Source organism: Elephas maximus, chromosome 10, assembly GCF_024166365.1.
Source record: "Elephas maximus indicus isolate mEleMax1 chromosome 10, mEleMax1 primary haplotype, whole genome shotgun sequence".
Classification (NCBI taxonomy): domain Eukaryota; kingdom Metazoa; phylum Chordata; class Mammalia; order Proboscidea; family Elephantidae; genus Elephas; species Elephas maximus.
Genome location: NC_064828.1, coordinates 21,089,286 through 21,114,463, shown reverse-complemented (window position 1 = coordinate 21,114,463; position 25,178 = coordinate 21,089,286). Strand labels below are relative to the sequence as shown.

Genomic DNA, 25,178 nt, shown 5'->3' with positions numbered 1-25,178 from the left:
TAGGAATGTTAAAGAATAAATATGCTTTATCTGATGTTAATATACTGTATTTGTGCTCAAATAGCGTGCACCTTCTATGTTCTTCTGTCAAACATGCCCTGCCCCTCACGAGGTATTTTCATAAGCACTGCTATGCCAATTTTTTTTTCACATGTTGCTGTAAAAAATTAGCATAGTATGCTCATAAAAATAACTCACAGGGGAGAGGGACAGTTGGCAAACAAATGTAGAAGGTGTGCATTACTTGTGTAAAAATACAGTAACCATTTCACCTTTCTTTTAATTAGTGTTGTCATGGAATATATTTTTCAATCTCTTTCACCTTCAAACTATTTATATCTTTATAATTAAAGTGGGATTCTTGTAGACAATGGTACAATTGGGTCTTTTTTTTTTTTTTTTAATCCAATCTGAAAATTTCTTCAATTGGCGGTGTTTAGCCACATTTAACGTAATTATTGAAATTGTTAGCCATATATATTTAACATTACTGAAATTGATGTATTTAAATATACCACCTTGCATTTTGTTTTCTATTTGCCCCATCTGTTCTGTGTTCCTTTTTTATTCTTTTTTAATATCTGACTTACTCTCCACTAAGGACTTCTTTAAAGTGTTAAAAAGGAAAGATGTCAACTTGAAGAATACCCAAGCCACGGTATCTTCAATGGCATCATATGTGTGTGTAAGCTGGACAATGAATAAGGAAGACCGAAGAATTGGCACCTCTGAATTGTGGTGTGCGGCGAAGAATATTGACTATACCATGGACTGCCAACAGAACGAACAAATCTGTCTTGGAAGGAGTACTGCCAGAATGCTCCTTAGAAGCAAGGAGGGCGAGACTGCATCTTAAGTACCTTGGACATGTTGTCAGGTGGGATCAGTCCCTGGAGAAAGACATCATACTTGGTAAAGTACAGGGTCAGGGGAAAAGAGGAAGACCCTCAATAATAAGGTAGATTGACATAGTGGCTGCAACAATGGGCTCAAGCATAACAACGGTTGTAAGGATGGCGCAGGACCAAGCAGTGCTTCCTTCTGTTGCGCATACGGTCGCTATGAGTCGGAACTGACTCAACGGCACCTAACAACAACAACAGCAACACTGGCTTATTAATTATATTCCCATGTTTTACTTTCTGTTCTTGTTGTTAGCTGCTTGCAAAGTGGCTCTGACTCATGGTGAGCCTATGTGTAACAGAATGAAATGTTACCCAGTCCTGCACCATTTTCATGATCATTGGTAGGTTTGAGTCCATTGTTGTGGCCAATGTTTTAGTCCATCTCATTGAGGGTTTTCCTCACCTTCACAGGCCCTCCACTTTACCAAACATGATGTTCCTCCCCAAGTGATTGGTCACTCTTGATGACATGTCCAAAGTAACTGAGTCAAAGTCTTGGACAGTATGCTTTGATCCACAGGGTTTTTACTGTCTAATTTTCAGAAGCAGATCAACAGGCCTTTCCTCCTAGCTTCTCTTAATCTGGAAGCTCTGCTGAAACCTGTCCACCATGGGTGACCCTTGCCAGTATTAAAATTACCGGTTGCACAGCTTCCAGCATCATAGCTACACATTATGATCACGGTACAACAAACTGACAAAATGACTCACTTTTTAGTGTTTGTTTTATCGTTTACGTTATACTTAAGTTATCACAGTCTGCCTTTAAATAATATTGTAATACATCACGTATAATGTAAGAATCTTAATATTATATTTTCATTTCCCCTTTGGTCATTTCCTCTATTATAATTATATATATTACTTTCCATGTGTTTTAAACCCTGTAATACACTACTGTTTTTGCTTTAAATAATCTGATTTATATCTTACAGAGATTCAAAAATTGAGAAAAACATATTTTACCTTTATCATTTACCATTTACATTGTTCTTTATCCCTTTGTATAGATCCAAAAATCCATCAAACATATTTTCCTCTGACTGAACATCTTCCTTCAATATTACTTATAGTACAGGGCTGCAGATGATGAATTTGCTCAACTTTTGTACATCTGAAAGTATCTTTATTTGACCTTCATTTCTGAAAATTATTCTTACTGGGTATAGAATTCTTGGTTGACATTTATTGTCTTTCAGTACTTTAAAGATGTCACTTCACTGTCTTCTGGTTTGCATAGTTTCTGAAGAAAAATCTGTAGTTATTCTTATCTTGTGCCTCTACAAGGTGAATCCGTTTTGGCTGGCTGCTGTTAAGATTTTTTCTTTACCACCGGTTTTCAGCAATTTGATTATAATGGGCTTTATAGTTTTCTTCATGTTCTTCTTCTTGAGGTTCACTGAAATCTTGGATCTATAGATTTACTTGTCATTAAACTGGGGAAAATTTTCACCATGATTTTTTTCGAATATTCTCCCCCATCTCGTTCCTGGGACTCTAATTACACCTAGGTTAGGCTACTTGATATTGTCCCATAGCTCACTGATGTTGTGTTAAGTATTTTCAGTCTCCCCCCTCCGACCATGGCTCATTTTTGATAGCTTCTAAGTCTTCAAGTTCACTTGCCTGCTCTCCTGCAGTGCCTAATCGCCGTGTATTGTTCATTTTGGATATTTCATTTTTAGAGTTGCATTTGGGTCTTTTTTATATCTTTCATTTCTCTTTTTATCATAATCATATTTTCTGCTACTTTTCTTTAAGCAACTAAGCATATTTATGAGAGATGTTTTAACTTCCTTACCTCCTAATTTTAAATCTGGGTCTATTTCAATTGATTAATTTTCTCCTCATGTTCTTACTTCTTCGTGTGCCTAGTAATTTGGATGTAGGACATTGTGGATTTTTTTTTACTGTGTATTGGATTTATGGTTTTGGATTTTGCTTTGGGATGGGTAATTTGGAAACAGTTTGATTCTTCTAAGGCTTGCTTTTAAGATTCATTAGATCAGGTTCAGAGCAGCCTTTAGTATAGGACTCATTACTATTAAGGTGATACGTTTTTAAGAATTTTACCCATTACCTTATGTATTTTGAGATGTTTTCATTGGTGGAAACACAAACTATCTCAAGTCCTGCATAAACTTTGGAAATTGTTCGGTCTACTTCTTTGTGATGGCTCTTTACCCAACCTGAGGTAGTTTCCTCTCACGCATGTGCACATTAGTACTCAGCCAAAGATTGGAGGGAATCTTTCTGCAGGTCTCCAGAGACCTCCATGCAACTACTTTCTCTGTGGTATTCTGCCCCACAAACTCTAGGCCCTTGGCCTCTTAGATATGTAGGGGTGCTCTTACAGAAGTACAAGTGGATGGCTTTATCAAACAGAAATTTATTCTCTCACAGTTTAGAAGGCTAGAAGTCCAAATTCAGAGTGCCAGCTCCAGGGGAAGGCTTTCTCTCTCTGTCAGCTCTGGAGGAATGTTCTTGTCATCAATCTTCCCTTGGTCTGGGAGCTTCTCAACATAAGGACCCTGGGTCCAAAGGATGCTCTCTGCTCCTGGTGCTTCTTTTTTGGTGGTATGAGGTACCTCTCCTCTCTGCTGGCTTTTCTCTTTTGTATCTCAGAAAGAGACTGGCTCAAGACACAACCTAGCCCTGTAGGTTGAGTGCTGCCTTATTAATATAACTGCCTCGAATCCTGCCTCAGTAACATCATAGAGATAGGATTTACACATAGGAAAATCACATCACATGACAAAATGGTGGACAATCACACAATACTGGAAATTATGGCCTAATCAAGTTGATATTTTTTGAGGATACAATTCAATCCATGACAGCCCCCCTGAACTTTGATCTCTGTCCCCTATAATTTAATGAAATTACCTGGACTCTCAGTTCTCTCTCTCTCTCTGTGGAAATTACCTTCAGGCAGTTAGCCAGGGTAACAGTAGCACTCTCACTTGTTTCCCTTCTCTTAGGGAACTGCCTTTACCAAAACCCTCTTTTAATACTTGCTTCAGGTTTCCGCTCAAATTGAGATTTCTTTATGGAGACTTTATGAATAAGGGCCAACAGGATTCCTGCAAGAGGAATATGGCTTTGCTTAAATCCCAAAAGCCCTGTTTGTCTCTCAGCTTCTTGCTTACTGTTGGAGTACGTGAGTGCTATGAACTCAATCTTCACAGTTTAAGGACTGTCCCAGGTTGTTCCAGCCCATATAATTCTCAGGAATTCCTAAGACTGGGCTAGCCCTTGAATTTTGGTTGAATTCTTCAGCCAGTCTCTATCTTTTGTATGAGTAACTACAGTCCTTAACTCTTTCTGAGTTTCTTCCTCTGAAGAGGCAATTCTCATGAGTTCATTAATATAATGCACTACCTTGATCTTAATGTTTTCAAGCTCAAGTCTCACTTCACTGGATTACGATGATAAATTTAAATATCTCAGTTGGCATATGGTGCATGTATGTTGTATTCCATCCCATGAGAATACAAAGTGTACCTCGCTGGGCTCCAAAATTGAATTTGAGAAGAAGGCAGTAGCCAGGGCTATAATGGCATCTAGTTTCCCCTGTCCTTTTGCAGTTTCTGTGCAGTCTTTTCATATCAGGTACAGTTACAGCAATCAGACGAACCTCCTTGTATAATCCTTGACAGCGGATTGTTAAACCCCAGGAACTTATGTACTAGCCAGGCAGGACTGTTAAAACTGGACAGTGACCTATCGACCACTTGGAATTCTCTATTGCTTAATGTTTACTAGTAAAGAGGGCTTGGGAAATTCAAAGGTTCCCAATTAACATGGCCAAAACTAGATGTAGGGCCAGACTCAGTACGTATTCTTGGTGAAAAGAGTAAGAAGAACATACTTTATTCACACACAATATCCATGTCAATTATACATTATATGTACAATTATACATTCAGGTAGAGGTCAAATAACTACAGAATAATCAACCCACCCAGAGGCACCTTGGAAGACAGAGTTCTACTCTGCACACATGGGTTCTTCATGAGTCAGAACTGACTCGACAGCCACACACACACATACACACACAAATACAAACACACATGCACCCTGAGTCCTATTCTACTTTGGTTTTCTCCACCACATACTCTCCATATGCCACAAGTTTCAACTATCTCCCATAGGGATTGGTATTCATTGAACATAGTACCTGCCAATCCTAAGAAGTTCTGTATTCTATCCCCATTGTTGTATATGGCTTAAGAGTCCCTGCTGGGGGCTAGGCAAGTAGATCTGACTACTCAGTCTGTATTTTCCAGATTCTATGGCTGCACGGAGGGAATAAATTCAGTCCCCTCTTAAAGAATTTTCCATTTCAGATCATGATCCTCAAAATTGGATTTGAATTCCTCTGGAATAGAATAAATAGTGAATTTACTATGGCAACTTAAAAGGTGGTGCCAGGATGCCTCTCCCATTCTTTAAAGCTTAATAATGGTTTCTACATTCCTTAGTGGAAATTCCATCAATTTCCTATTTTTTCACTCTATTTTTCAAAAGTCATCTAAAAACTCTACTCAGTCCAGCCAGTTATCTGTCATCTTCCTGTCTTTTCATTTCTCACCTTTGGGACCCCTTTCTTTTGGGTGGCTTAGAACTTTATTCTGTTATGCAGCACTATGCATGGTAAGCCAACAGATCTGTTACTGCCCCTGAATATTCTCTTGACATCCCAAGAGTAAGGTTACATTTGGTGACCTACCCTCATCACATCATCATTTGTGCCAATGGCATTAAATTATGTGTCTCCTTCTGGTCATCATAAAGCTAGCCTACGGTTGCTTGTACTTGTACCATTCCTGTTCTTGCTTTGGGAGAAGTATTCCATTTGTGGTTTGGGAAGGAGGTGAGGCAGTTACCTCCTCAGTGTAAGATTGCCAAATTCCAGCCTTAACCTACTATTGGAGGCTAGTTGTCATACCATTCAGAAACATCCAAAAGGAACTATCGTATCATCTAGAAGTATTTGCTCAGTGTAAGTAATCCTTTCATTCAACCATGTCTAGAATAGAAAATAGAGATGTGGCTCCCTGACGTCAATTCTAAGAATCTGTATCAATAATTACACCTCAAGCTTCTTCTGGTATTTTCCTATAAAGTTCCCTAACTCTTACACAGAATATTCTTAGCAATCAGTAGTCACCAGACCTTGGTCTTCAACTATCTGTCTGGTTTTCCTAATGGCCAATAGTCTTAATTTTGTTACTTTGAAAGCAAATATATCTTTCAAGAAGCAGATTTTCCTGTGACGCATAAAACTGGTCTCACTGTTTTTTCTCCCACTACCATCTTTTTTATGAGTCAGAATCAACTCGATGGCACTGGGTGGTGGGTTACCATCTTTTTCATTTTTTTTTTAAGGGTCTTGCTTTTTCCAGGTGCTAACAGTAGTCAAGATCTCATCGTGTTTTTCCATCCCCTTCTTTTTCTTGTGTCAAAATGCATTATATCTTATATCTGTGGGTTGGAAAGACAATCCTTTTGACTAAGCCAATCTGCAATAACAAAGATTGGCTTGTCCATTCAGACTCATACAATCAGAGACTTTACTTACTATCGAGCTTTACTAATAATTTCAAAAGATTGAAACAATCAACAGAAACAAGGGAAGAAGAGAGATGCCCAGGATCATCAGGGCAGCTCTCCAGGGCCTTCTTTGCCATGCTGAACACGCTCTGTCTAATCCAGGTTATCATGTGAGGTCCCTCAACAATGCATGCAGTTCTCATTAGTTACACAGAAGATAGCTATCTCAGTGATGAGCCATCTCCATTTCATATTCAGATAGCCACATATCTTATGCGACCTGTTCCAGGGAACCATGTTCCCAAATCCAAAGATTCCAGGCTTGTTTGCTAAAAGCAATAGTAGCAACCAGATACATCCTACTAAAAGCAGTCCAAAGATAAGAACTGTCACCTCCTAATAAATACCATTAGTATTTTGTTTTGTTTGTTTTTGACAGGACGTCTGTCAATGTATTTGTAAGAAGATTATGTGAGTTCTTCCTTCTATTTAGATTGAGTGAAATTTGTCAAGTTGTATGCTTACTATTTGTGTACCTTTTTATATTTTGATAAAAAGTTACTTAAAAAGAAAACAAAACATGGGGCAAGTCTATATATCTATTGACAAGGCAAAAAAAATCTTCAAGATGTATTGTTGAGTGAAAAAAAGCAAGTTGTAGATCAATACACAGTGTAAGACACCATTCATGTAATAATTAAAAATCCACAAAACAATCATGGTATTTCTAATTGTACATATATAAATAAAAAAAAGTAATCCAGAAAGATGATCAGTGTACCTTTGGTGTGTATCTCCGGGAAGGCAGTGGCTGGGGAGGAGGGAGGACAGAAAACAAATGGAATCTTTCCCTTATCTATGAAGACTGAATGTTATATAACAATGCAACATGAACACAATTAAAAACAAACCTCTCTAAAAGATTTAACGCTTCTTAAAATACAATGAGCAAATAACTCTTTAAATAAGACTAAAATCCAGTAGAAATTCCTTTAAACATTAAGTCATTAATGTAAAGATTTCATGAGTTCATTGACGCCTGTAAAACACCAATGTTATGTAATATAATTATCAGAAATATATTTTTATGCAACCGTGTAGAACTAAACCTTTCCTATTCTAAGATCATTCTGTGGTCTAATCGGCCACAAAACTTAAAGAACCCCTTCCCCTCAAGGAAAGGTCCTACTGTCCTCTTTTTTACTTAAATCATTTTTTGAAAAATTTAAAAAGGGGGTGGTGGGGGGGGGTTGGAGACCTGCACTGCCTCATGTATAAGTAATGTGCCACTCAATAAACTTTTATTTAACACTGTTCTCGAAAATTACTTTCATCTTTGTGCACCTATACGTAATCAATAGAAATCATTCACTATAATTGTTAAAATCACATGTACACTTTTGTCATTGAGATACCAAGGACAAATTAGCTCAGTTTTATGTTGCTGTGTTGTTGTTAGATGCCAATTCATAGAAACCCTATGTACAGCAGAATGAAACACTGCCTGATCCTGCACCATCCTCCCAATCCTTGCTATGTTTGAGACCATTGTTGCAGCAACTCTGTCAATCCATCTTGTTGAGGGTCTTCCTCTTTTTCACTCACCCTCTACTTCCCTAGCATGGTATTCTTCTCCTGGGATTGGTTGCTCCTATTAACATATCCAAAGTATGTAAGACAAAGTCTCGCCATCCTCCCTTATAAGGGGAATTCTGGCTGTACTACTTCCAAGACAGATTTGTTCGTTCTTCTGGCACTCCACAGTATATTCACTATTCTTCACCAACGCCACAACTCAAACATATCAATTCTTCTTTGATCTTCCTTATGCACTCTCCAGCTTTTGCATGCATATGAGGCCACTGAAAATACCATGGCTTGGGTGAGGTGGCACCTTAGTCCTCAAAGTGACATCTTGGCTTTTTAACTCTTTAAAGAGGTCTCAGGCAGCAGATTTGCCCAATTCATCCTTTGATTTCTTGACTGCTGCTCCCATGGTTGTTTACTGTAGATCCAAGTAAAATGAAACCCTTGATAATGTCAATATTTTCTCTGTTTATCATGCTTATTGGTCCAGTTGTGAGGATTTTTGTTCTCTTTATGTGGAGGTGTAATCCTTACCGAAGGCTGTAATCTTTGATCTTCATGAATAAGTGCTTCAAATTCTCTTTGCTTTCAGCAAGCAAGGTTGTGTTATCTGCATATCACAGGTTGTTAATGAGTCTTCCTCCAGTCCTGATGCCACCTTCTTCTTCATATAGTCCAGCTTCTTGGATTATATACTCAGCATACAAATTGAATAAGTATGACGAAAGGATAGAATTCAGATGCACACCTTTCCTGATTTTAAACCACAAAATATCCCCTTGTTCTGTTCGAATGACTATCCCTTGGTCTATGCACAGGTTCCTCACGAGCATAATTAAGTGTCCTGGAATTCCCAGTCTTCGCAATGTTATCCATCATTTGGTATGATCCACACAGTTGAATGCTTTTGCATAATCAATAAAACACAGGTAAACATCTTTCTGGTATTTTCTGCTTTCAGCTGAGAGCCATCTGACATCGGCAATGGTATCTTTCATTAAGATTTATACTGTACAAAAAGTTTAATATGGCTAATCTTTTTTAAGTTTTTCTTTTAGTTTAAAAAGTTTTACTTAATTGCTTAAATAAAAAATAACATTAAAATAATTTCTACATATAGTTACAATGGATGGTACAGCTTGAAAAAAGTCTCTTGTAAAACATGATATACCCATAGTGTTCTAAGAACATGGAAAACCTTTTAAAGTCTTCTAATCATTAGTAAAATCAGAGGAACTAAAAGACCGCAGTATAAACATATTCACTTGAGTCAGCCACTTTTATGGAATGAATGCCTGTGAGAGCCTTGGCGTGAGTTGACCTGGTTCCGAGAGGAGATCTAGAAGTGGAGGTACTGCTTTCAGGATGAACAGACTGGGAACATTTTGCTGCAGTAGCTTGAGGAATGGTTTGCACTGTGACCAAATGATGCTTTTCCACACCACTGAGATCACGGCAGGAAAAACTCCCATTATAGTTAAACCACTACTATTTCTATTTTTTGAAGCAAAATCACATCTCCCTGTGATTCTCAGTGTAATTGTTCTTCCAGCTGTCTGTTGTACAGATGTCACAACTCTTGGCACATACACTTCTTCTTGTACAGCAGAAGAAATGATGTGAAGAAAATCTCTAACCCCCACAGAGGCACACACAAATAAAGGGGCGTGCAATATCGGTTACACATAATTATAAAGATGGCCAAAAACCAAAACCAAACCCACTGCCGTTGAGTTGATTCTGACTCATAGTGACACTACAGGACAGAGCAGAACTGCCCCGTAGGGTTTCCAAGGAGAGGCTGGTGGATTCAAACTGCCGACCTTTTGGTTAGCAGCCAATCTCTTAACCACTGCACCACCAGAGCTCCATAAAGGTAACAGTAAAGTTAAATTCTATGGCTCTGTCTTTCCAAAAAGGTAAATTGCCTCTCAGGTCCTATACCATCTCATTTTCTGACAGTAAAACGGATACCATATGTTGCTTCCATTAAGGTGTCACATACATTCATTACAGTACTATGCAATCTTAGAAAATCCAAAAGAGAGATTGAGAGTGACAGACACATAGGGAAAGCATACAGATTCACATAGAAATTCATATGACAAGTAATATGTTGTGAGAGCTTTAATCATGAGTTACTAAGTAACCTTTCCTCAAAAATGAGAACACAATTACACTTCAATCTTTCTAACAGCTAAGGAGAACAACTGCTGATCCTCTAAATACGGGTTTCTACTAAAGGCCATACCTCAACTTCAGCTGGTCTAGAAAAGAGGAGAAATATTATGGGATCTACACTGTTTGCCTTTCTTTTAATACTGCTTAAAGTGTGAACTTACCTATAAAGTCTTCCACAGCTTGAGACCTCATTTTGTCAGAGATCAGGGAGATAAACACTCTCAAATTAGTTACACGATTTAGATTTTGAGAAACCTGAGGACCCAGGGCATTTTCTGTAACAGGTTCATGAAATAAATGTATTGGGCTCAAATTCTGTGATTTCTTGAAAATGAATATAATCATAAAAATTCAAAACAAATTAAATTTGTCCATACGTAATATCCATATTTGAATCAGATTACCATTTGTCTGCTATGTCTGTGATAACAGACCAAATGACAATTTCTCAAACATGGTCTTCTCACCCTCCCCGCTTTGCTCTCTTTATTTCTGATTTTCTGATACCGTAAACAAAAGCAAGTTTTTTATTGAAGTACTATTCAAAATAGGTTAAAAAAAAATTGAGGAAAATATTATGCTTTGCCAATACAGATTTTAAAAAGCATCCAAAAAAAAAGTTAGTCTATATTTTCTGTTTCCTAGGCCTGAATTCCAAATCCTGTAAGAGAACTTCAAATGAAGGACCATAATACAATATCAGTTTTTGAGTCAGTTATATGTTAAAAAAAAAAAAAAAAAAGATAAATGGTTCACTATTAACCCTTTATAAATGGTCAAAGACCCATTTTAAACTCCCCTTTATACATGACGCTTACTCAGTTTCTTCAGCTTTTAACTCCACATAGATTTTCCATTTTTATATCCTAAATCATCCTTCCTTTTTTGTTGTAACTGCTTATTAGTGAACTGAGATTATCTGTGTGGTTAACAGAGAGTCCCTTGAAAGTCTGGCTACGTACCAAAAGCTGCTACTTTGATGATCACTGCTTGAATGTTAGACGATATCATCTCTCGAAGCAAATCTTCCTGGTTTCTCTGCCAAAGGTAAGCTAGAGGCTGGAGGTTAAGCCTTTTACACCTACAAAAAAAAAAAAAAAAAAAACAGATGATATCTTAATTTTCTATGCTTGAATCTACATCAATTACTTTTATTTTAAACATACTGCATCTCTCAAGGATCATAGCATTTAAAATACTTTAAAAAACATGTTTTGCATAATGAAGTTTATATATACAGCATAAACATATTTAATTTCCACATGCTATGCATAAACAGATAAAAATGAAATCTCCAGATTAAAAATACCATTTTTAGTAGGATTCTAAGTTTAGAAATCTATGCAAAAGAGCTTCCAAATACTAATGATTATTCTCATTTTTAGGACGTCGTTGGGTATCAAAATTGGGAAGCGAATGTAAAATAGGCAAATTCATTCTAATAAGATAAACATAACATTGGTTAAATTTATAATATTTATGGTTATCTGAACTATTCTTATCTACTAACAGTGAAATATTTTTCAGAATTTGGCTCTGAGCAAAGAGAACAAAATTAAAACAAAAAGTACAATTTATTGAGTACCTATTATGTTGCAGGGATTTTACTAGATACTTTATATTCCTGGCGCAATAGAAAGGACATGGATTTTTGAGTCAAGGCAAATCTGGGTTTGAAATCTGTTTCTGCTACTCACTAGCTGTAAAGCTTTGGCAAGTTAAATAAGTCCTTGTCTTTAGTTTTTTGGTCCAAAATAAAAATATTTCCTACCAAAGTTCTTGAGAAGATCAAAAGAAGAGTGAAGTCATCCTTTAACCCTCCTTTCCCCACATTCCACATCCAATTTGGCACAATACAGAATCCTATCACTCTTCAACAACACCACTGCTAACACTCTGACCTGAGCCACCATCATCTCTGGAGTCGATACCCCCCCTAACTTCTTTTCCTGCTCCCATCCCTGACGCTTTAAAACCCACTTTCAGTACAGAGCCAACATGATGCTTTTAAAACATAAAAGGGACCATGGGATCCCCTCTGCTCGAAATCCTCCAGTGGCTCCCCATCGCTCCAAGTTAAAGTCCTTGCCATGGATATTCATGAATCTTGCCCTGGTTACCTCTCAGACTTCAGACTTCATCGACCTCTCTCTCTCACTTCAATCTACCACCCCTGGTCTACTCACTCTTGCCTAATGTACTAGGCACGCTCCCTACCTTTCTCACTTGCTTCATGCCTTGTCTCAAATGTCAGTTTCTCAGGGAAGACTATTACTAATTAATCAAATAAAACTAAAATAGATAAAGAATGTACTAAAATGCCTGGATTAAATAGATATTCAATAAATGGCAGTCAAACTCAAGTGACTTGCCCTAGTCAAACAGGAAATGGCTAAGATCAGATTTCAAACCAAGAACTTGACTCTAAAAGCCATCATCCCTAGTAGATTGCCTGGCTGACCACTAAGGCCAACATTGATCTCACTCTCTCTCTCTCCTACAGAATCCCAATAATTACTAAATGTACCACATGTTTGGTCTTTTACACATTGTTTTTGTTAGGTGCAGTCCAGTCAGTTACAACTCATAGAAATCCTATGTACAAAAGACAAAATGCTGCCCAGTCCTGCACCATGCTCACAATCATTGCTATGCTTGAGCCCACTGTTGGAGCCACTGTGTCAATCCATCTTAAGGGTCTTCCTCTTTTTCACTGACCCTCTGCTTTAACAAGCATGATGTCCTTCTCCAGGGACTGGTCCTTCCTTATAACATGTCCAAAGTACATAAGATGAAGTACAGCATTCTTCGCCAACACCATAATTCAAAGTCATCAATTCTTCTTTGTTCTTATTCATTGTACAGCTTTCACATGCATATGAGGTGACTGAAAACACCATAGCTTGGGTCAGGCGCACCTTAGTCTTCAAAGTGATATCTTTGCTTTTTAATACTTTAAAGAGGTCTTTGTCAGCAGATTTGCTCAGTACATGGGTGTCAGTAAGTGCTTCAAGTTCTCTTCACTCCCAGCAACCAAGGTTGTGCCATCTGTATATCACAGGTTGTTAATGAGCCTTCCACCAATCCTAATGCTGCTTCTTTTTCATATAGTCCAGCTTCTCGGATAATTTTGTTCAGTACACAGATTGAAAAAGTGTGGTGAAAGGATACAACCTGGCACACACCTTTTCTGACTTTAAACCGTGCAGTATTCCTTTGTTCTGTTCACATGACTGCTTCTTGGTCTATGTACAGGATCTTCATGAGCACGACAAAGTGTTCTGGAATTTTCATTATTCTCAATGATACCTATAATTTGTTACGACCCACACGGTTTAATGGTTTACACAGTCAATAAAATACAGGTGAACATCTTTCTGGTATTCTCTGCTTTCAGCCAAAATCCATCTGACATCAGCAATGACAGTCTTCATCCCACACCCTCTTCCAGCTTGAATTTCTGGCCGATACTTGTTGATGCACTGCTGCAACCATTTTGAATTATGCCCGTCAAAATTTCACTGCATGCGATATAAATGATGTTGTTGATAATTTCCACTTTCCATTGGATCGCCTTTCTTTGGAATGGGCACAAATATGGATCTCCTCCAGTCAGTTGACCAGGTAGCTGTCTTCCAAATGTCTTGGTGTCGGTGAGTGAGCACTTGCAGCATTGCACTTGTTTGTTGAAACATCTCAATTGGTATTCCGTCAATTCCTGGTGCCTCGTTTTTTTGCCAATGTCTTCAGTGCAGCTTGGACTTCTTCCTCAGTACCATTGGTTCTTGATCATACATATGCCACCCCCTGAAATGGCTGATGCTGACCGATTCTTTTTGGTACAGCGACTCTGTATATTCCTCCCATCTTCTTTCAATGCTTCCTGTGTCCTTCAGTATTTTCCCCGTAGAGTCCTTCAATATAGAAACTTGAGGCTTGAATTATTTCTTCAGTTCTTTCAGCTTGAGAAATGCTGAGTGTGTTCTTCCCTTTTGGTTTTCTATCTCCAAGTCTTTGCACATGTTATTATAATACTTTACTTTTCTTCTTGAGCTGCCCTTTGAAATCTTTTCAGCTCTTTTATTTCATCATTTCTTCTGTTTGCTTTAACTGCACTAAGTTCAAGAGCAAGTTTCAAAGTCTCTTCTGACATCCATTTCGTTCTTTCTTTTCTGACTTTTTAATGACCTTTTACTTTCTTTATGTATGATGTCCTTGATGTTATCCCACAACTCCTCTAGTCCTTGGTTATTAGTGTTCAATGCATCAAATCTATTCTTGAGATGGTCTTGAAATTCAGGTGGGATAAACTCAGGTTTGTATCCTTGGCTCTTGTGGACTTGTTTTAATTTTCTTCAGCTTCAACTTGAACTTGCATATTAGCAATTGATGGTGTGTTCTGCAGTCAGCCCCTGGCCTTGTTCTGACTGATGATATTGAACTTCTCTGTGGTCGCTTTCCACAAATGTAGTCGATTTGATTCCTGTGTATTCCATCTAGTAAAGTCCATGTGTATAGTTGCCATTTATGTTGGCAAAAAAAATATTTTCAATGAATAAGTTGTTGGTCTTCCAGAATTCTATCATGCAATCTCTGGCATCATTTCTATTACCAAAGCCATGTTTTCCAACTACTGAATCTTCTTTGTTTTCAACTTTTACATTCCAATCGTCAGCAATTATCAATGCATCTTGATTGCATTTATGATCAATTTCAAACTACATAAGTTGGTAAAATTCTTCTATTTCTTCATTTTTGGCATAAGTGGTTTGTGCATAAATTTGAATAATAGTTGTGTTAACTGGTTTTCCTTGTAGGCATATAGATATTATCTTATCATTGACAGCGCTGTACCTCAGGATAGATCTTGAATTTTTTTTTTTTTTGCGCCAAGAATACGACGCAGCAATTTGTCAGCCCTGGCACATTAAATTATATGATTGTCTGATTCAAAATGTCCAATGCCAGCCCATTTCAGCTCACTAATGCCTAGGATATTGATCTTTCATTTCATTTTTAATAACTTCCAATTTTCCTTGCTTCATACTTCATACGTTCCTTCCACTTCCGATTACTAATGGATGTCTGCGGCTGTTTCTTCTCATTTTGAGCCATGCCACATCAACAAATGAAGTTTCTGAAATATAATTCCACCCACGTCTACTTTGAGAGGAGGCAGCACTTGCCTTCCAACCTGAGGGGCTCTTCTTCCAGCACTATATCAGATAATCTTCCATTGCTATCTAAAAGGTTCTCACTGGGTGATTTTTTTTTTTTGGAGCTAGATCATCAGGTCCTTTTTCCTAGTCTGTCTTAGTCTAAAAGCTCCACTGAAACCTGTCCACCATGGGTGACCCTGCTGGTATCTGAAATACTGGTGGTATAGCTTCTAGCATCAGAGCAACACAAAAGATACTAGAGCATGACCAACTGACAGAGAAGTGGTGGCCTTTACGCACACACGGTCTTAAAGATATCACTATTTGTTTTTACTGTACATATACACGGACTTCCAAAGAAGCTAAACCCTTCCTCACTACAGAGATTGTTTTATATAATTTTTCTATGCACATTCCAGATCACCTAAAGCAATGCTGAGACAGTTTATGAATACAAACACAATAAAACTTAAACTACCCATGTGACATGTACATTACAATTCTTGCTGTCCTCTCGCTACTGTTTAATGCCTACTAATTACACTAGCCTTGCTACCCTTTTGTTAGCTACTAAAATTTTTTAATTGAAAAAATAAAACTTTATTCCTGCTTGCGCCTACTGCAAAATCCTTAGTTCTTGCTTTGAGATACACTAATCATCATAATCTTTTGACTAATTAATTTAAACTCTAGTCAAAAATTTTTACCTATTTAAATTCCTCATACCATAGCTCAAAAACATTTCCTCTGTAAAGCAGTGCTGCATTTGATCTTGTGATGTCTATTAAACTCTTCATATTTTGAAAATATAATGATGATACACAAATCACAAATTGGGGTAGGCTAATTCAAAACTGAGTTTGGAGACTAACTGACTCCCAGTAACATGTCTTTTTAAAAATTTCAAGGATAGTATTATTGCAGATATGGTCTATGGTATAGAACTTGGGTATCTCAACCCTTAGACTGAGTTTTGAGGAAACCCTTGCCTACACACATGGCTTTGCCGTGGGCCTCCTTCATGCAGACATAAGACAACCTCCTAATCAGGAGCACATACCCATTTGTTTTTTTTTAACTTTCACAGATGTCAGTCCTATCTTCATTTTGGCTATCTATTAAACCACATGGGTTTGAATTTATTCCAAAATATAGATCTGTAAACTAAATAATTTTCAGAGAATACAACCTAAAATTCATTGGCATTCCAAACTTGATGAGAATAATATTATGTCTAATGTATAGCTTAAGGGGCATGGAGGCCATCCCAAGTGTAGATAAGTTGTGCTCAAATGGAAGCAGCACAAGGGAAGCAGAGGTTTTACAAAACACACATGCTTGATCTCCTGCCCCACTTCCAACTTCCATTCTCCAGAGATTCTGATATACCCCTAACTGTGAAACCATTATGCTTCCCTTCACTTGACTGTAATTTAATCTGCCTTCCCTTCAATTGGTTTTAATGTTCTGTATATTTTAACTGGAAACCCTGGTGGCGCAGCGGTTAAGTGCTACGGCTGCTAACCAAAGGGTCAGCAGTTCAAATCTGCCAGGCACTCCTTGGAAACTCTATGGCGCAGTTCTACTCTGTCCTATAGGATCGCTATGAGTCGGAATCAACTCAACAGCAACGGGTTTGGTTTTTTTGGTTTATATTTTAACTGCCTTAAGTCCATTCTGGAATGTATCAGAAAATAAATACAAATAACATAAAACATATTTTCAAGTTCATTAATACACGTTTTTAATGACACAGTCAATATAACACTTCTTTGCTAATAATATGAAACTACTACATAAATACGACCCTCACCTCAATTCCATTTATCTTCTGAATGGAAAATATAACTTATTTCCAAGTCAAGTTGTGCTCAAGATTAATTTTGGAGGCCACAGTTTTTTTTTTTTTTTTTGCTAATATAATTATGTGGAAAATCTCTAATGAATGTATTTTATTTGTCCCAATGATAAGCTAAAAATGAAAAATAAATTAATTCAGGTGGTGTTTTTCTAAGTCAACATTAAACAATCACTATTATCATTTGTTCTTATGATTTCAGAATGCGTCAACAGAATTTACCATTTTGGTATTTGTAGATACAGATTAATTTTTTTATTAGTGTTACATCCCACGGAGGGAAGATGGTGGAACAACAATTTAAAAATTCCTTGAAAGTTGAATGGCTATCTATAGAAGTATTTCAAACTAATGAATATTTTTGGCCAACATCTGAATTCTATGAACCAAACAGATTCATTCCTTCAATAAGCCTTTTTTATTTCCTTTAAAATATTAGTACTTTCCTTATCTGTAGTACAAATGATGATGAATTAAAAGAGATTAATAAGGTATATAAAATCAAATAAGAAAATACTTAAGATATTTTTTAGTTTTCAAATTTTATCTCAATTTTTTATTATAAATATATTTTTTCCTTACAGTAAGTTAGCAGCCCTGGTGGTACAGTGGTTAAGAAGAGCTCAGCTGCTAACCAAAAGGTCGGCAGTTCAAATCTGCCGGTCACTCCTTGGAAACCCTATGGGGCAGTTCTACTCTGTCCTGTACGGTCACCATGAGTTGGAATCGAGGCGATGGCAACGGGTTTTTTGGTTATATTAAGTTAAGGAACTCTCACGTATAATCTAAGGGCGGGAAAAAAGTAAATGTGAGGCTTTTGTTACTTTGGCAAATACATAAATTTGGTTCCATTGGGCATGCAGAATATCACATTTACTTATTGTTTGGATAAAATTACTCATTTTCCTTTGCGCATGTTCTTAAAATACATATATGTTCAAGATACAGAACAAATTAGTGTTCTCTTACACATTTTCTACTCGAACACGTTGATAGTCAGAAAGTATAGCACCTACTGATATTCCCTCTACTTCTTCTTTTTCCTGAAAATAAAGAAAAAATACACAACTTAAAAAAATAAACATACAGTATTGCATCATGCTTTGAAAACTATAAATGAACTGTGTCTCATTTAGGAAGTCTTCTTGAAGCAGAGTAATTTACTTAAAATACAATGAGTATTCAAGAAAAAAAGCGTGTGTTAAGTCATTCTCCTAGCTATGAGGAAAATAATTATTCATTAATCTTTTTACTTAAAAGCTCAAAGAAATAGAGGTCATTTTCCACAGAGAAAGCACTAACAAACTTACTGATGTCTGATAGAAATTTTCTGTGAAATTTCTATTTAAGAACAATATTTTTTCAGCTTACATTAGTCATTCAAACAGAACAAGGGGATACTGCATGGTTTAAAATCAGAAAAGGTGTGCGTCAGGGCTGTATCCTTTCACCATACTTATTCAATCTGTATGCTGAGCAAATAATCCAAGAAGCTGGACTATATGAAGAAGAATGCAGCATAAGGACCAGAGGAAGACTCATTAACAACCTGCATTATGCAGATGACACAACCTTGCTTGCTCAGAGTGAAGAGGACTTGAAGTACTTATTGATGAAGATCAAAGACTAGAGCCTTCAGTATGGATTACATCTCAACATAAAGAAAGCAAAAATCCTCACAACTAGACCAATAAGCAATGTCATGATAAACAGAGAAAAGATTGAAGTTGTCAAAGATTTCATTTTACTTAGATCTACAATAAACACCCATGGAAGCAGCAGTCAAGAAATGAAAGGGCAGCATTGCACTGGGCCAATCTACTACAAAAAGACCTTTTTAAAAAGTGTTAAAATGCCAAGGTGTCACTTTGAGGACTAAGGTACACCTGACCCAAGCCATGGTATTTTCAATTGCCTCGTATGCATAGGAAAGCTGGACAATGAATAAGGAAGACTGAAGAATTGATGCCTTTAAATTATGGTGTTGATGAAGAATATTGAATATACCATGGACTGCCAGAAGAACAAACAAATCTGTCTTGGAAGAAGTGCAGCCAGAATACTTCTTAGAAGCAAGGATGGCAAGACCTCATCTCAAAAATTTTGGACATGTTATCTGGAGAGACAAATCTCTGGAGAAGGACATCATGCTTGGCAAAGTCAAGGGTGAGCGGAAAAGAGGAACACCCTCAATGAGATAGATTAAATCAGTGGCTGCAACAATGTGCTCAAACACAGCAACAATTGTGAGGACGGTGCAGGACACCTCCTTGCTGTACGTGGGGTCTCTGAGTCAGACCCAACCTAACGGCACCTAACAACAATAACAACGAATAACTTTTTTTTTTCAATTAAACAATATGATGATTTTTATCTGAAATTTATTAAAAGATGAAAAAGAGATGGTAGAAGCATTGCCTAGAAAACAATATAGCACAGTGGATACAGAATTCTACAGTAGGAAAGAAGGCATACGTTATTATCAACAGTTACTAGTAAGAACATCCAGCAGTATACGCAGCAGAGTCCCATAGGGACGAGGACTTTTCTATCCAGCATACCTACTAATGACCTGGTAAAAAGAAAAAAAACCAAACCCACTGCTGTCAAGTAGATTCCAACTCATAGTGACCCTATAGGACAGAGTAGAACTGCCCCATAGAGTTTCCAAGGAGCACCTGGTGGATTCGAACTGCTGACCTTTTGGTTAGCAGCCGTAGCACTTAACCACTACACCACCAGGGTTTCCAATGACCTGGTAGAGAATGTAAATTCAGGTTTGGCTGAGTTTGTGGATGACACAAAGCCAGGATGGATTAAAGGAAAAGAAGATCAATCAAGTACATGGATGGATATGGACAACTTGGGGATTTGGAAGGAGAGGTCTAAGATGAGATTTAATGTAAAGAAGTGTAAGACAATACACCTAGGGCAGGGTAACACAGAATACAGGTATAAACAAGGGGACTGTTATCTCGGAAGCAGATATGAAGAAAGTGATTGGGGGGTCATTACTAATAAGAAACTGAATAGAAATTTCTCAAACAGGAATAAAAGAAAATCCATCTGAGCATGTGGAGGTACAGAAGAAACTGCTTTAGAGAAATGACTTCGTTATTAATACACTGGTCTTTCCAAACTTGGAAACCTCTCATCACTTTCATCATGCCTACAAAAGGAAACAATAGTGTTTCACATCAAACAAAAGCAATGCTTCAAGTAAAACTGAAATAACCCCATGTGTCCTAAAAGGATGCCATAATAAATAAGCAAAAATGCACAAGAATCACTCATGTCTTTGGAGATAAAGTCAATTTAAAATTTTCCCTCTAAAATCTGATCAAACCTCCCAAAAATAAAATGATTCTATCAGATAAGATTCCAGGAAAAGAGCTATTTCCTTTACTTTCTTATTTCAGCAACTTTGTGAGAACATTTTGGTTGTAACCTTTTTCTAACCTTCCTACCCATTTTCTTTTCATAAAAGTCACTGTACTCGTTAGAAAAAGTCAAGGCATAGTGTTAGTCTTTAAATGCCAATAGGGAAGAGACCACAGAATAGTCAAAAGACTTGTCAGAAGATCAAAATTTTAGTTATATTCCTATCCCATGTAATTGCTTATCTGAAGCTCTCACACAAGAAAATATGAAGTACTGTGTGTATGTGACCTGTGTATGTCTCTACAGATCATGAAAACAAAGAAAAGAACCACTGATGTTTTTCATTCTAAGCTAAGTCTAATCACTGTTAAAATAATAATTCGCATTTATTATCCATTTAATACATTGCTAATGTGCTATGATTCTCTTTAATGCTCACTATTCTTTATAACCCTGAGATAATTACTATTTAATTCTTTTTAGTCTACGTGCATTCTCTGAAATTCTCTTTACCTCCATGTTGTATTTTCTGTGTGATGCCACCTAGAGCATCAGCTCCGGGTTAGGTTAAAGCGTCAGCTCCGGGTTAGGTTAAAGCGTCAGCTCCGGGTTAGGTTAAAGCGTCAGCTCCGGGTTAGGTTAAAGCGTCAGCTCCGGAATCACAGACCTAGTTGCACTCTGACTGGCCTTCAGCACTAGGCCTATACCTTGACCATTAGCTTTATTTGCTCAACAAGCATGACTACAACCGCCAGTTAGCAATCCAGCCCTACCACCTACTATATCCCTGATTTTGAACAAGTCATTGAATTCCTCCAGGCCTGCTTCCCCATCTGTAGGGTGGTGATAATAATCACTCTTGTTTTAAGGTTACTGTGAGGATTGAGTAAAATAACTCAAGTAAATAACAGTGTCCAGGACTTCCTAAGAACTCAATAAATATTTTCTCCTTTCACTATCATACTTTTATTATTACCACTACTTTACTGTTACTACTATTTACTGCTACTCTTCCTCCTCCTCCTCCTGGATAAAGGCCTCATTACTTTGACAGACAAAGCCCTTCATTCCTGAACCATAACCTCTGGTCCATTATCTCTTCTCAATAGTAGCCTACTAACCCTTGGCAACTCTCACTCTAGTTACCACAAACTTCTCCAAAATAGCAAGTTCTGAATAATCAGAGATAGGTAAGACTTCTGTTGAATGCTTAATCATTCTGAACATAAATACTCATTGGAAGAAAGAAAAACAGACCTTTAAAATATAAAGATCTATCACATAGTCCATCTGCCCCTTCACACTTCAGACCCTGACCCATATCATTTTGGGGGAAGAAAAGTCAGTAAATTAACAATAGTGGCAAAATTACAGCAATGGTCAGCTGAGAAACCAAGAGAGAACAGCTACTAGATAAAAGATATCACACTGAGGCAGCATAAAGACATAAGCAAACAAATCACATTATGCCACAGTTGAAATAAAGATGGGTGTGCTGCAAAATATACTGAATATCTAACCAACTCCCTGTGCTCTAATTTTATGCCCACTAAGCAGCCTTCAGACTATAGTTTTGGTTGCCTTATTTTCCAACCCTGAAAGATTATGCAAATCCATCAAAACAAGCATTTTTATCTAGTTAACACAAGTGGTCTGCTTTATAAATTAATGAATTGGCATTCTGATTTAGACATTAGCCTAAATGAGTTTGGTTTGTATTAGTCTATACCAGAGAGACTGATAACTTCTTGGTACACAAACTGAAGTCTTTAGCATGGACAGCTACAACACAGTACCCACCAACGTAATATTAGCAAATATGAGCAGCCACATAACCAACCTCTCCCAATGACACTGCTAGTTGCTGTGTTATCATTCTTTAATTTTTACACTTAATATTAAAACAGACTACCAAAATGCTCTACATGCCTATACTATATACAAGTTTCATAAATAATATTAGCCCTACCCTTGAGAAGTTCAGGCATTAAAACTAAGTAATAAGGAAAGTGACATCAAACCAAAGAGTTGGAGAATGTTTCACAGAGTAGGTGACTGAAGGTCCTAATCTTTGAGGACATACCTGATTTGGCTTTGTTGAGAAAGGAAAGAAAGATGGGTGGGGGAACAACTCAGCAGGTGAAGAAATTAATCCAAGGCAACAAAATTAAGTGCTCAGTATATTAAGGGAATAGCTGGAATTGAGAGCACACATCAAGGAGTGGAAGCATTAAGAGACTGGAAAAGCAAACTGGGCCCAAACTGCGGAGGAATGTGGCTTGCATCCCAAAGGCAATGGAAAGCCCCTCCCTATAGGATTTTTTCTTTTTTTTTTTTTTTAAATCTAGTCTACTGAGGCACGGAAACCCTGGTGGCGTAGTGGTTAAGTGCTACGGCTGCTAAACAAAAGGCCAGCAGTTTGGACCCATCAGGTGCTCCTTGGAAACTCTGTGGGGCAGCTCTACTCTGTCCTATAGGGTCGCTATGAGTCGGAATCAACTCAACAGCAGTGGGTCTTATTGAGGTACAATCCATGTGCAAAAAACTTCATGCATTTCAAGTGTATATTTCAGGGGTTTGGACAACTTAGATTCCAGTAAAACCGCCACCACTATCAAGACACAGATTGTTTCCATCACGCCCGGAAGATCCTCTGCAGCCCGATCCTCCCTTTGTCCAGCATCAGGCAACTTCCAATCTGCTTTCCGTTACTATACTTTATATTTTCTAGAAGTTTATATAAATGGTATCATACAGTATCTATCTTTTTGTTTCTATCTTCTTTCGCTCACCATGTTGTACGTGCATTTATCCAGAGTTCGTTCCCGTATTCCTTTTTATCCATTGTATGGATTACCATATTTTGTTTATCCATTTACCTGTTGATAGATATTTGGGTTACTTCCAGTTTGAGATTTCGGTGAATAAAGTTGCTATAAACTTTCCTGTATGTCTTTTTTGTAGACATATGTTTTTATTTCTCTTGGTTCACTGCAGGATTTTAAGATGCGAGTATGACAATATATTTACATGTAGCAAGACAAACCTGGTGACAATGTGAAGGACAGATTAGAGAGTACAGAAAGAGAAGGAGCCTAGTCTGAAAGAACTGAAGAATAGGAGACCAAATTCGAGTAATAATTTAGCGACAAAATTAACAGAATAGTGGAGCCAACTGAACAGAGACAGGAAGCATATGTAAACAGTGGGACCTAAGATTCTAGTTTCCATGACTATTAACCGCAAATGGAAATACACATTTTAAAATACGGAGTTTATTTAGCTTAGTATATGTTGTGTTCAGTATGTTTACTAGATATTCAAAGACAATAAGGCTCTTAGGTACATTGAATACAACTTTAGAGCTCCAAAAAGTAGAGAGAAAGAAGTGGGTGTTATCAGCATATAGAACTTGAAGCACAGGAGTAAACAAGGTCCTCAAGAGACAGGACATAAAAGGAGAAGAGGGCTGAGTGTAAGATGACAGCATATATGAGCATGTAAGAAGAGGGAGAAGAATTCAGTGAAGACACTAGAAAAGAGTGCTCATACTGATAGGGGACACAACCGGGAGATAGTAATGGTGTTCGCACAAAGACAGAGAGAGTATTTTGGTATAAAGGGAAGCCTAAAGTAACAAATCATCGAGTATTCAGTATGTGGCAAGACTTGTGCTACGTACTTTATATATCTTATCTCAGTTAATCCTCATAACAACCCAGGATACTACTGAACTGATTTTATACGTGAGAAGAGAAGATTAACCACATTCAAGCTGACATAGATGATAAGTAGCATCATTAACCTTAAACTGATATCTGTCCACCAAGCACACTTGTGCTCTTTCTTATATACGTGGTACCACATACTGTAGAAAGTTCAACAAGACCATGATTTTATAATTACGAGGTTGGTGATGACCGCTGAGAGGGAAGTTACAGTCATTTTTGATGGAATCAAAACCAAAAAACATCTGAAGGGAAACAGCACAAATCATTGCCAAATTCTTCGAACAATAAACTTCAGACCCAGTGAAATAAATACAATTAATTAATCAATGAATATCTATTATCAAATTCAACAATATTCAGAGAATTTGACAAGCTGAATACACATCTTCCAATCTTCCAAACATCAAGGTGACCAAAAGCTAAACAATTAGTTAAGACCGAAGGGGGAAGAAAATTTTTAAAAATAATGTCAGTAAGACAGAACTTAGAGACAAAAAATGGACCCTAATGGCCTGGCGAATTGTTAAGCCACAAGGTCTCTCAGACACAAATGGAAACCATTCGGCTTAGGCCAGTATCACTATCAATGATGAATATGTAAGTTCAACCCAGGAAATAATAAAGTCAGCAACAGCATCATTGAGGTACTAGAAACAGCAGTGCCTAATGTCATTAAACATTTATACTAGTTACTGCTTTCAACAATGCTCTGAAGTAGGTTATCATTATCATCCTCGTTTCATAAATAAGGGACTCTAAGAGATTCTTACAAAGTCAGCTACTACCAGATTAAAAAGCAGACATCACAGGTCCATTTGTT

At 37.3% G+C, this 25,178-nt stretch overlaps 1 protein-coding gene across 1 annotated transcript in view; it reads right to left on the bottom strand.

Moving 5' to 3' along the window:
• The window catches only part of DPH6 (diphthamine biosynthesis 6), a 191,995-nt gene that overhangs the window by 74,696 nt on the left and 92,121 nt on the right, over nt 1-25,178 (bottom strand). The window contains exons 4-5 of the mRNA XM_049898980.1: nt 18,216-18,289; nt 11,192-11,310 (exon numbers count right to left, since the gene is read on the bottom strand). Of these exons, the coding sequence (XP_049754937.1) occupies nt 11,192-11,310; nt 18,216-18,289 (193 nt within the window). The remainder of the gene's footprint in view (nt 1-11,191; nt 11,311-18,215; nt 18,290-25,178) is intronic.